A 14,203-nucleotide genomic window follows, 5' to 3' on the forward strand; every position below is an offset into this window, starting at 1 on the left:
CAGATTATGTTGTTCGAAGCAACATTCACCATATTGATGCCCAGAACATTTTTGTACAAGCCATTCTGAAATAAGAAAGCTGGTCGTATGACCAGTGAATCGTCTTCAAGAAAAGTACAGCAAGTCCAGTTGCCTTGAATGATTTTTTACAAATATAGCTTGACCTGGATGAATAAGAACCTTCACAGACAATACTGGGGCATATTTTTCAAAATATGTGTTCTTTGTCCTTCACATATTAAAAAGTACTCAGTTGTTAATAAACACCACCAAACAAGTCCCATCTGTCTTAAAAGCTATATTAAAAGAAATTTGGATACAGTGCTGCATGACTGAGTAATTTTCACAGAGCTGGAAATGGGGGAAAAAAGCCTGGTAATGAAGTGGAATATATAGCCTAGTACTCAAGTGGTTAAGCCCAGATGGCAGTCCCAGTGGAAATGGAGGAAGCAAGAAAAAGAGCTATCTGCAGACCACTACTGCTTCTGCCTGCTCCCCTACCTGATACAAAGATGGTTCCAGGCTCCCTACTGATAATTAGTGTTGGGCTGGATGCTCGAGTTGAACGTATGTTCGTGTCGAATGTGAGTTCAACTTGAACATCGCTAGTTCATGTGTTCGCCAAACACACAAACTATAAGGGCGTTCCTCGGTCTGTTTGATCGCTGAATGCCCCACAAGGCAATGCGCCTTGTGAAGCCCTAGTTGGCTAACACATTGCACCTGACCTGACTGCTCAATCACGGCTCAGTACTCTGTTGTCGTCGTTAAAAAAAGAAAATGTATTTCTATTTTTCATAGTTTTATTTTTATTTTGTTGAGTCGTCGTCATGGACAACGCTGGATGTTGTGATTGAAACTGAATTACGTAGGTAAATCAATTTTTTTAAAATAAATGACTTATCAAAAACATGTCTTTTGTTTTTTTCTTCAAAATAAAGGATTTTTTCAAAAGTCTGTACTTTTTATTTAACCCTTTAGTGAATGGGTAGGCCTTACTCATTAACAAGGGGCTAAAGGGTTACCCTGATGTGAATAAGCCCCCATGCCCACACCCCCACATTCAACGCTCCAGGGCTTGAGGGGAAGAAGCCCTTGTCCCCATCGGCACAGGGACAAAGCACTTTTCCAGGGGTGACACATGTGGCCTGGTATGGGAGGGAGAGGGGGGCGCTCGCTCGCCCCTTTCCGGCCCTGCCAGGCCTATGCTCGGATAAAGGGTCTGGTATGGAATTTTAGGGGGACCCCATGTTTTTTCCCCATATTTTGGGGGGTGGGGATCCTCCTAAAAATTCCTACCAGACCTTAAGGGTCTGGTATGACTTTTGGGGGGAACCCCACACTTAAAAAAAATTGGTCCCTCCTAACATTCCTACCAGACCTAAAGGGTCTGGTATTGTTTGGGAGGGGGAACTGCATGCTTTAAAAAAAAAATATTTTTTGTTCTTTAGAAATGTCAGTTTTGGTGCAGCAGGTTCTATACATTGTACATATTTGTCACTTTACAGGCAGGTTAAGGGGACCCCCCAGGCACGATATTTAAAGGAATTTTTCATTGTTATTGTTACCCTTTAAGTGATGTTAACTTCACTGCTCCTTTAACCCCTTGCTGTCCACCCATTGTAAAATTATGGGCGGACGGCGGATCCTTCCTGGTGGGGTCAAGTGTATGTCTTTTTTTCTGGGCGCACGCAAGCAGAATTCCACCGGGAATCTATAGGGCGCTATAGCCGTCTAATCGCTTGTATGTGCTGCATATGCACGCACCCCTCTGCGAGTGCCGCTGCTCCCTCCTGCACACTCACCTTCAATCCTGGGCACCGCTGCCCCACCTGTGGCCCGGGACCGGCTCTGGAGGGTGTCAGGAGGAAGATGGGAGGGAGATCAGCATATTCCTCCTTGCTGTTTTCCCTCCGACATCTGAATGCAAAAGTGATGTGTATTACATCACTTCCGCATTCACCTGTCAGTCATCTGGCTGCTATAGCCAGAGAGAAGAAGCCGATGAAGCAGATCCCTGCTTCATCAGCTTCTTTGTCTCCAGGTGACATTAAGGTTGTAAAGCGTCGCCTATGGCCAATTTTGTGTATTGTTGTTTTTTGAGGTTTTGCAGGCGCGCACAATCTTAAGGCTTGGCATGTTTGGTGTCTATTTACCCGACGTGACCCCGTCTTTTAGATTTGACCAAAAAATTGGGCATTATTAAATGTTTCATAATTTAATATAGGGCAGTTTTTTTTTTCAAAATGTAAAGTTACTTTTATTTTTTTTAATTTATATTTACTTTTTTGCACTTATTGTTACTGCTATTATATAGGGGAATAATAATCCCCCTATATAATAGCAAAGGCACACTGACAGATCCTCTTTATGGAGACATTACGGGTCTCTAAGACCCATAATGTCACCCTGGGACCCCCCCCAAAAAAGCAGGGAAAAAATTACGTACATTTACGTGATCCCGCCGGGAAGGATCCACCGTCCTCTCGTAATTTTACAATGGGCGGACGGCAAGGGGTTAAGATGAATATTAACAGGATTGGATGTTATAATTTCCTCTTTATATGTTTCACTGTTTTGAATGATACATTTTGCTTTGAATGCCTGTGGCAAATGTATGAAATATGTTGTTTTACATTTTTTGTTTATCATATAATCAACATAGTTCATAGTATTTTGCTGTAAATTACATTAACTGAAACTAATGGGCAATAAAATATTTGAAATGCAGCAATTATTTATAAATGTTGATGTCCAAAGGCACAATGCAGAAAATAGTCTTTAAAAAACAACAAATATCCAACAATAAGTAAACAATTAAAAAAATATATAACCTTTGCAATGGGGCTAACTCTGCACTGCAAGGGTTAAGTGCTCATTTTGATCTAAGGTCTAAAATAACAAATACAGGTGACATTAGATAAAAAAATTGTATAAAATGTATTTCAGTACAGCGTTGCATGACGGAATAAATGTCATTCAAAGTACTGAAAATACGACCTGAATACTGAAAAGTGCTGAATACTGAAAAATGGCCTGGACAGGAAAGGGGTGATTTTTAAAGTTTTTGTACCCAGATCCCCATACACTTTTTATGGCCAATAACTTGCATATAAGCCCTCTTAAAGCGGACAATTGTTTTTGAAAGTTCTACCCCCATAGACTTGCATTGAGTTCAAGCTCAAATTCAAAATTTTTGGATGTTTTAAAGTTCGAATTCGAACTGAACTCGAACCTGTTTGGCTTATCACTACTGATAATGCCATACTGTGTTAGCCTCCTGCATAATACAAAGATCTATCAGTTTGCTACTGTCAACAAACACTGTTGTATATGGAGCGTGGATTTAATGTCTTTGGAGGTATTTTGCTTGTGGCAAGTGTCCATCTGCATCAACATTCTGCCTAGATTAAACACTGGTGTGTGTGTGTGTTAGGATGTAAAATAAAGACCAGATGACAAATACAGGCAACATATTTTCAACGCAGATACCGGGGTTGTATAAAACACATGCACCAATTAATAGTATAGTGCTTTAAACTAGGAATGTATAAATAAATAAATACAAAAATGGCACTAAAAAAAGAAAGGGCTTAAATTTACACCTAAATCAGCAAAGTCTAATAAACTCAATGACAGTAAAATCCCCTGTGAGTATGGCAAATGAAGCTAAAGATAACACATGAATGGATTTATTGTCCTGTGCAGTAACTGTTTCTGAAAATTAGTGCATGTGTTTTAATTATATTAGCATAGAATTCCAGAGTGCAATACACAGTAAAATGGACATGAGAGTAATTTACTTTGTGGAGATAGCTAATGTTTAAGTTGGTAGAAAACCCCTCATACATGCTTTTTCTTTCTTGTTTTACAAATAAAAGGCTGAAAAGCAAACAGGTGATCTTAGTAAGTAACACTCCAAGCCATGCACAATTTATTTAAAAAAAGAATGTCACTCTAGCATACATACTGGAATTGCATCTGGAGCCAGCTAAAAGCAAAACAAAGTGTGAACATTAAAAAAAGAAATACACAAGCACACAAATGGCACAATACACAAACTCTATCATGAGCTATACATAGATTACAACATGATTGCCAGTGGCAGTATGTACCTGTTACTCTTTTTAAGATTTTCAAACTGGCTGTGACACATACTGAGAGGAGAAAGCATGAACAAAGATTGCAGCAATGCATGATTAAATCATTTTTAGAAGTATTTTAAGGTTGTGTGTTGTATACTCAATTTAATGCCCCTTTTAAATTAGCCTACATATAAAAAACCTGCCCCCTGACTTCATTCTGCAAAAAAAGAACCCTTGCTTCTTTACACACCAGTTGTTTTGATGCCCCTGGGATGTATTTTCCTAATCAATGTTTAGTTGGAATTTAAAGCTGAACCTTAAAAAATGCAAGCAGGAAGGCCACATGCCATATCTTCTGTAATAAATGCTTTTTACCTTTCTGCTCGCACAATTCTTTAAAATGTACACCGACCTGTGTGCCCTGCACAGTGTTTATTTCTGGCATTCCTTTGTGCGAGGATCAATTCATTCCTGTGTGTATGTATGGGAACTACATCATCCTAGGCCAGCCCATCAACATGGCCGAAGATGCGGAACCCAAAACAAAGATAGAACAGCATTAAAAGATCAAGTGGTCTATCAAATATGCCCCTTTTTATTTATTCTAGTTGCTTTTTTTAACTGGAGTATAAATCTATGTTTATCCCAAGGATGTCCCAAGATCACACAAAGATGTTGAAACCAGAGAGGGAGCTTGTGGATGTCATAGATCTAGAGGGGAGGTGAGTAGAGGGGATTTTAGTCCACTTAAAGTTGTTTTTTCATGGCCTAATAAGAAAAAAAACTTTACCAATGAACTTGCTTTTGAATAAGCAGTATACTGGCTCAGGCTGGAAAAGGTTCTGAAGGCTCTTCTGCTCAGTACAGCATAATCATTAAACTACAGAGTTACAAAGGTGGTAATGTCTCTTCATGAAAGCTAACTTGAGTCAACCATTGAATGGATCTGCATCCAAGGGCTTATCAGCTTTAGTAGCTGTGAAATAATAGCAACATCAGTGGGAAGAATTTATTTAGGTATTAGGCAAAGTGTTTACCTGACCTTTTTTCTGTATTTGTAAAACTTTAGCTGGCATGCTCCCTACTAGCAGTGCTGTTCACATTAGCAGTGCACATTAATGAGTTTGGATAAATGTTGACCAGTGGATGCTAAAAAGGTATTTGACACATGTGTATATGAGGGGACCAGAATTATAACTGAACACAAAAAGCCCCTATTTTCTTTCTTGGTTAGAAAACTAGCTGTCTTTCTCAATTTTAAGAGGAAGCAAATGTGCAAGAGATACTAATAGTTAAAGTTATATACTTTGAGGAAACATGACTAACTACACTCCCTGCTTACAGATCCTGTATGTGACATACCAATGAACATGTACACCTTGCCATTGCACCTTGGGCATATTTTAGCTTTTATTTTTTTTAAGGAGCATCTGCTTTTATATGTGTGTGTGTGCATCAAGCGAAAAGCATAATTTTGTAATTATAACACATTGTAAATTAGATTATTTTGGAAGTTAATGAAAAACCTACCTATATATAGTGCCTGTATGACTTCAGCTTATTTAAAACATCCTCAGAGGCATGGAAGGGGGGATATTTGCTATCCTATTAAATTATAAAAAAACTGTTGGGAGTGACTGTCTGTATTTCAATATATCGTGTGGATTTCAATAAACAAGTGGATGTCCTAAATTGGTCTTTCTGACAATCAGAGTAAACTTTTCTTAACCACTTGCCGTCCGCCCGTTGTAAAAAAACGGACGGACGGCACTGTTGCACTGGCGGGTTGCCGTCGCCAGACGCCATTTTTTTTCTGCTCGCGCGCGCCCCCTAGCGGGCACGCACGGGCAGAGAAGACCCGAGCAATGCAAACACCCGTTACCGGGTGTTTCACATATAGGCGATCAGCGGCTCCATAGCCCGCTTATCGTCTATATGTGCTCGTTTCCAACTCGTTTATATGTGCTCGTTTGTCAACTGGCTGCTATAGCCAGAGAGAAGAAGCTGATGAAGCAGATCTCTGCTTCATCAGATTCTTTTGGGGTCCACAGGTGACATTAGGGGTCCTAGAGACCCCTAATGTCTCCATAAAGAGGACCTGTCAGTGTGCCTTTGCTATTATATAGGGGGAATGTCAGTCAAAGTACCACAGCGCTGAATACTGAAAAATGGCCTGGATGGGAAGGGGGTTTAACACCGCGGATGTCAACTGGTTAATATTGAATTAATGGTATGCCACTTTTTTTTCCCAGTGAAACAGCAGCTAAACAATTTGCTTAAAACCACACAAAATACAAGGTGGTTCATGCATGATGTTAACCTCTTTCCAGAAATAGTTTATTCAGCACTAATTGTGAGCTGGTGCCAAAAATTGAACTTTATATCCCTGCAGAGGTCTTAGTAATGCTTTGTACAGGGCCATGATATTCTCTCTCTCTCTCTCTCTCTTTCTCTCTCTCTCTCTCTCTCTCTCATTTTGCTTGCTTAAGAAACTGCAGCTTGACATTGCATGCTATTATTAAGTCTATGGTCTACCAGAACACCCAGATCCTTCTCGATTATTGACCCCCTCAATTCTACTCCACCTAGAGTATATGATGCATGCATGTTTTTAGTCCCCAAGTGCATACCTTTACAGTTATAAACATAAACACAAAATGTGCCACATAGTTGTCCAATCAAGCCATGCATTCAGGTCTGGTTGTAAGCTGGAGACATTGTGTAAGTACATTCTTCCACTACATAGCGTGTTGTCATCTGCATGATTTGAGCACAGGAAAGCTTCACAACGTACTTAGACAGTCACAACTATTGAATCCAGTTTAGTGTTGTTCCATGGAGTATATATCTGGGGTCAATAAAAGCTGACAATGTTTTCATAAAATGAAGTCTAATGTTATCGTGTTCAAACTCTCATAATTCTACAGCAAGCTTGAAAAGTCTGAAAATAAAGGGAGTTTTGTACTCATCATAAAATCTCTTAGTAGTTCATTGGGGGACATACTCAGATAATATTCTACCAATGGGTATAACCACCACCCCAGGAGGTTGCACACAAGCAAAGGGTACAGCATTTTCTAGTGGCTATAATTTCATGTACTGACAAGCTCAAGAGTAGCAAGCAGTAAACAAACATTATTTATAGAAGATAACCTTCCTAAGAAAAAATATGAACTGTACATCCCTATAGAAACAGTTCAACCCCTTTTCTTCTAGCATTTATTGGGTACATTGTTAATTTCTCTACTCATGGGTTATGCGGAAGCAGTTCCAAAGGGAAAAAGGAAGGTGCAACCAGTGGTTCCATGGCAATGCTCAAGCATCAGAGCATTACCAATATCCCATCGCCACTCAAAGCTAACATCTACTAGCACTGTCACATTCACACATTAAAGCTTTCTGAACACAAAGTAAAGACTAGGTAGCTCCCTTACATACCTGAGAAGCCGATACCTGGTGCCGAAAATCCCATTACACACCCAATGCCCTAGTAGTGTAAGCAGTGACAGAAAACAAAGGTTCCTGTCCATTTAAGGAACATGCTTGCAAAATAGTCAACACAATCTATTCAGACATTGTTGCACTGGATGCCGAGGACATCTTGCATGGACCATCTAGAATAACTAAGAAACAGTCTTTAGAAGGGAAGCTGTGGCCATCAGATAAACCTGATGACTCTAGCCTTGTCTATCTTCTGCAAAGCAATCCTCTTAGGATGTGAAGGAGATACAGAGAAGGAAAACAATGTCCTCACTGAGGTTGAAAAGAAGGCAAGGTTGCCAGCTCTGAAACCCTTCAAGCTGAAGTGATAACAATAAGGAAATCCATCTTCTGAGATAAGGTCAGAAAGAAATGGACTTAAAGAGTAAACCTTGAACTCAGAGAGAATCAAATTAAAGTATGAAGCCAAGGTGGTCTTAACAGGGTGGATGATGGGAGCAATGACAGTATGAACAAGGAATGTGAAGCCATGGGTTATTAAAATAAGATTGCAAATACCATAATCTATCACTTATTGGTGCCCAGCATCAGGCACACATCCATTCAAATAAGCTGAAATGGTCATGGGGTTAAGCCTGAGATCCATGCACCATTTAGAGAAGCTTTTCCAGGTGCAGTGGTAAGCTTTGCAGGAAAAAGTGTTGTGAGATGGCTCATGCCTTGCCATCAAAGAGAGAGCACCATTTTAACAGGATCCATGTGTTATTCTCTGTTTATCACTGGCTATCATTTGTTAAAGTTCATATAGAGTCTCTTCGTTGTAGTCTATATACATATACATCTATATACATATACATCTATATACATCTCTAATATCTGTACTGTTAATTCCCATTAAAGTTAGTCAGTTTTTGAATTAATTATAAATTAGTATAAGGAATAAGAACACTAAGCAATACATTATTGAAGTATAACTAAAGACAAAACCTTTTTTTAGATTCCAATAGAGTAGTGAGGAGTTAGAATCACTGCCAGGTTTTTATTGCACAGTTCTTTGTACTAAAGCAATATTTCAAAAGCCTCTTGTCAAAGTCAAAAGCTTCCCATTTGTAGTTTTGTTCCTGCCTTAACCTTGGGCTCGGCAGGAACATAATTGAAGTGACTACTTTGTAAAAACCAACAAGCTACAGCAGAAGCAATAATTAGTATTTTAAAAAAATAATAACAGACCTCAAGAGACTGTTTGAATAAAAAGGAAATTCGATCTCAAGTAAATAGTTATGAGTAACAGAATCCAACACTAATGTTTGTGTTTTCAGTGGATTCACCCTAGAAGGAATAATAAGTCCTTTCACTTCCGGTTCCGGCGCTCGATGAGCTAGACGTGTGCAGCATCGCTCCGTCCCGTACATTTATCGAGTACACTACCCGGTCCTCTCCTCTAGCTCAGAGACTGCTGAATGCACCGGAACGAACCACCTGACGACATGGACAGATTTGTCTCTCGTCCGAACCTGACTAAACGGGCCATCAAAACACTCGAAATGGTATGATAGAGCCAAGTTGGAAGGCTCCTTGGGGGCCTTGGATGTATTATGAGCTTAAGGCTGGAGCCCCTTTCCTCATACTATAAAAAATGTCCCATATCACTAGGATCAGTATTGGTTGCGGTCTACCCTTGCCCATTGCCCATTGCTCTACGATCCTCCTCATCCCTTGACACTCAGTTTGTCCCAGTTTTGTCCCTTTATCACTACGATCTTACATGGTGTACCCCAAAATTAGTTCATATCGATCTGATAATATTGGTGAAGCATTAGATGTTTATCTTATTTTACCTCTTCTATCTTTACCCTTCTGGTTTATCGACAACTGATCATAAGTTGTTGCAATGTTTGCTATGCAGATAACGGATGCTCTCACAGTTGTTTTTTACTGACATAGCCGTTATCTATACATGGCATAGAATGTATTAAGCATATGCCAATCTGTTACGATGGTTTTACATGTGTATCTGCTGCGAATGTTTGAAAAATGTCAATAAATATCACATGCAAAAAAAAAATAAGTCCTTTCTATAAACAAAATGTATTGGCATTTAAAGGCACTAAACTAATAAAAAAAACAATATTCACAGGAAACATTTAGTGAGTTTCAAGCACTATTACAGTGGTATGTTAAGTGATTTGTTGAGGGTTAAATCTATGGAATTCCATAATAGAAAAGAAATCATACACAGAATTACAAACTCAAATCAACAACCTCTGAAAGGTTTACATGGCTGATGTGCCCACATTCCAGGGACCCTTGTGTGTCTCTGTGCCTTTAAGGAGGTTGGGTTGCCTCCTGGCGAACCTGCACCCAATGTATCTTTTGCTACCCATGTTAATCCACAAAGGAAGATGCAACAAAATGTTCCAAGACGCAAACAGAGTTCTTAATTAACACTCACTACACAATTATTAACTACTCCTAATATACTGTAAGTGTACAGTAGTAACATGTATTGTTTTTTTATGAAAGCACATGTTGTGTTTGCATTTAGTTGAGAATAAATATATAAATGGGAGAACTCACCTCTTCAATATCATTATCCAAAGCTACAAATTTTAGTGCAGCAGTTAAATTTAGATTGTCAGAGATTGTTGTTCCCACAGGAGAAGACTCTAGTATGAAGCCTTGATATGTAGCCAATGTGAAATAAGGAGCTTGGTTGTTTTCATCCAAAATTTCAATGTGAAGGTTAGCAAATGCTGGAAGTGGATGACCATTGTCTTGCTCAGCCTAAAAAAAGCATTGTAGTATTAAATAGCAGCTGGATATACACATAATAAAATTAGCAGCTGGATATACACATAAAGGATCAAATATTTTTTTTGCTTGCAAAATACTCTTTTTTTCATTACTTACATGTAACAAAAAACAATATTATATCATAAATGTTTTAACATGTTAATGTATTTTCAAAAGTAATTGTCATTATTTTTGAATATGCAGCTTTCATTAAAATAATATCTGGTGATCCTGTTATGAAGGTCCTTGTTCAAGTACTTCCTGTTACAGGGTGACCATGTTCTGTACCTGTTTCCCAACTGTGCTTCAGTGTGGTCACTGTGACATGTGTTTCTATTGTTTCCAGTGGGGACTCAAGTGGCTACTGCAACACAGATTAAGAAGTCCACCTTTCTCACTATCAGGAAACCTGCGCTGAAAATGCCATGCAACCAATATTTTATAAAAAAAGAAGAAAAAAAAAACATGGACATTCTTTATGATACACAGTGATTTAGGAACCAAAATGCCATTCAGTTAGTGTTCACATCTACTTAAATGAATGTAGATGTAAACTTAAACTTGTAGCAGTGTAGCGATTACTTACCTTTCCCGTTCCAGCATCTCCTAAGGTTCGCAGCCCCAGTCACTTCCAGGATTTACCCTCCATGTTGCAGCCAATCAGACCTGTCTGCTTCATTCTCCCAAATCCAAGGACTGGCATGATCTGTTTTCCAAACTCTGCTTCTTCAAGCCCTTGCAGCTGGGCACAGCTACTCCTGGTACCTTATGTTTGCCAAAATCTGTTGCTTTAAAACCTTGCAGCTGGGCAAAGCTATTCCTGCTATGCTCTGTTTGACAAACTTTGCTCTTTTGACCCCTTGCAGCTGGGATGTTAGGATCCAGAGCGCTTCCAGGTGGCGCTGGAGCTAGGTCCTGCAGTTATTGTGCTCACCTGTAGGTGTCTCGAGGCAGCCAGGAACTGTCAGGCACTGGGTGCTGCTGGCACCTGCAGCTCCAGTGCTCACCTGCGGGTATCTCCCAGCTGCCAGCACTTATCCATCACCTGGTGCTTCCTGGAAGGGTATTTAAACCCTTCCTGCAGTCAGGACTATGGCTCAGTAGCCTGATATTATTTCCTGTGTATCCTGAGTCCTGAGCCCTGTCCCCTGCTTATAGACTTAAGTCCTGTTACCTTCTTGTAGTCCTGTTGCCATTACCTGCTTGTAGGCATGTTGCTGTTACCTACTTCCAGACCTAAGTCCTGTTACATACCTGTACCATGACACTTTGTCCCTTGGCTCTCCCGGTACTTCCCGTTATATTTTGGGGACACCTGTGCACGGGCCCCAGGAATTGGGCACATATACTCTTGATAAACTCTATTTGCCAAACTCTGATCCTCTGAGACTTTGCAGCTGGGCACAGCTACTCCTGGTACTTTACGTTTGCCAGACTCTGCTCCTATGAGTCCTTGCAGCTGGGTCTATCTGATTCTCTCCCTGCTGCCACCAGCTCCTCTGTTTCCTTACTAGTAGCCTGGCTGTTTTTTTCTGATAGTCATATTACAGTTTCCTACTATCTCTGTAATTATCTGTAGACATGACCTTGTGGTGCGCAAAACCTTGTAAGGGGGTTCCTGGTGAATAACATATGTTTCTTAGACTCCTTGGCAAGCCCAATGGTTATCAGGATAGGATCCAGTTCACTCTGTCTTGCTCAGTTTGTGACAAGTAGCTCCATCTGTCTTGTCAATGAGAGGACTTAAAAATGATTCATTTTTAGATGGAAGAGTTAGACATTTTCAGTTGATTCTGCACGGTGCTCTGCTGAGAGTTCATAGTTTTGCCAGCTCCCCTTCTGATTTTCCAATCCCCAGTCTATACATTCACTTACTACGTATGGATGAAAAAAAGAGCCAAAGGTTGTTTGTCACGAATGTATGCCTTAATGCAGCTTTGTACAATCTGCCCCATACAATTTTTTCCGCATTTAATTTTCACTGGCAAACAATGTGGATACAATGCAGTTTGATTATGTTGCCATTAGGACTGCACTAAGAAATTAAGGTAACATTTTTAGAAACTTATGATTACCCAGGTTGCAAAACAAAACTGAAAGAAAAGTAAAAAGGTTAAATATTTTTTCTCAAGACACTCGAGTGAAGTGACGCTTTACTTGATTTTCCTGACAGAACAAACACGTGAAGTACAACGTTCTACCTGTGGTTTCAAAGCAATACATTGTTAATGAGGGTCAGCAGAGAGGTGAGCTCATGGTTCGGTGTTTATAATTCACATGATGTTGCTACCAAATGTTGTTTGCTATGTATTTTTTGATTTATTTTTAAAGTGTACAAGAATAGAAAAAACCCACAGATGCATGAAACTTTTCATGTCCCTGATATAGTAGATAGTAATCAGTACATGCAGAAATGTAATGAAAAGACAATCAAGAAGTGTTGATGGAAACCTAACATCATTAAAAAAAGAGAGTGCAAAAACTAAGTTAAAGCCGAACTTTACTTTAAAAAATTGCTCGGAGATTTTTGGAAAAGGAGACTTTGCATGTCCCTCTTGCAAAAAAAAACCAACAAAAATGTTCATCTTGCTCCTAGCAAACTTTTACACTTTGTCGCTTACTACGCATGTGCTGTATACACCCCTTTCTTGGTACATCCCCTAGCCCATTCTTGGTAACCAAGATGCTAAGAATGGATCCAAGTGGCATTTACAAAGCTGTATTAACAGCCTATGTATATGAATTGCAATTAAAATACTTTTTTTTACAGTTGATAACAAAATAAAAGAAAGTTGTTGAAAAGTTATTTCAAATATTTTAAAGGAGGAATTTATTTTTTAAAAGGGCTGCTTTAAAGATGACATTAAACACAATTAAACATATTTGATTATATGTATTTTATTACAAATTACACAATACATATATACATATATTTACTGTTGTTGGTCAAGCAAGGTTGTCATGACCAACACTATTTTTTTTTTGAAAATCTTTATTTTGATCACAAGCATCAGAAGTACAACATCTGTAATAACAATAACAATAACAATGCAGCCCTAGTGTTAAAGTCCAATAGGTCAAGTGCAAACAGATACAATGATCACAGAAGAAAATAAGACATATTTAACAAAGGTTAACCACTTCTGCTATGCAAGTGGATTTTTTCTGTCTCTGGCGTCTTAGGGAGCAATCTAGTGATCAACTTGACGTTTCCAAAGAACATAAAGAGGTTTATAGAGAAAGAGAGAAAAAAGAAAAGAGAATAACAAAATAAATAAATACGAAATAAAAGGGGGGACAGCTCAGAGGGGGAAGAGGGTAGTGGAGAGGGGGGAGGGAAGGAAAGGGAGAATGGGGTGGGGAGGGGAGGGTTGGGAAGAGACCTTTCAACTCCAGGTCAGGACAGGGTAGTGTATACTTAGTTGACGGAGCCTAAGCGCTACACTGTGGTGCCACTGGGGACTCCGAGGAAAGGAGGTATTCGTGCCAATAGAACCATCTTTTATTGAATTTAGCTTCCTGATGATGTGAGGAGGCTGTCATGCACTCCATCCTCTCGGTTTCCCGTACCTTCGAGATCCACATTGCAGTGGTGGGGACAGTTGTAGTTTTCCAGATTTTTTTGGTTAAGGCAAAAGGTGAAGGAGGATAGCCGCCGGGTCATTTTGGAGATCTATCCCAGTTAGTGTCTTACATATAACTTGCACATCTGCCCAGAAGTTTCCCAAACGAGGGCAAGACCAGAAGATATGTAGCAAGGATCCCTCCATTTTCATTGCAACGCCAGCATTGATTAGAAGTGTGTGGCCAAACCTTGTGCAGAATGGAGGGAACCCTATACCAGCGTGTGAGCAGTTTGTAGTTAGCTTCCTGCGTTTTACAAG

General features: G+C 39.5%; 1 protein-coding gene across 1 annotated transcript in view; it reads right to left on the reverse strand.

Annotated features, from left to right (window-relative positions):
- PCDH15 (protocadherin related 15) overlaps positions 1–14,203 on the reverse strand; it is a 553,205-nt gene that overhangs the window by 425,022 nt on the left and 113,980 nt on the right. The window contains exon 7 of the mRNA XM_018568452.1: positions 10,104–10,310. Coding sequence (XP_018423954.1) covers positions 10,104–10,310 — 207 coding nt within the window. The remainder of the gene's footprint in view (positions 1–10,103; positions 10,311–14,203) is intronic.

This window comes from Nanorana parkeri, unplaced genomic scaffold (assembly GCF_000935625.1).
Source record: "Nanorana parkeri isolate BGI_ZX_2015 unplaced genomic scaffold, ASM93562v1 scaffold32, whole genome shotgun sequence".
Lineage (NCBI taxonomy): Eukaryota > Metazoa > Chordata > Amphibia > Anura > Dicroglossidae > Nanorana > Nanorana parkeri.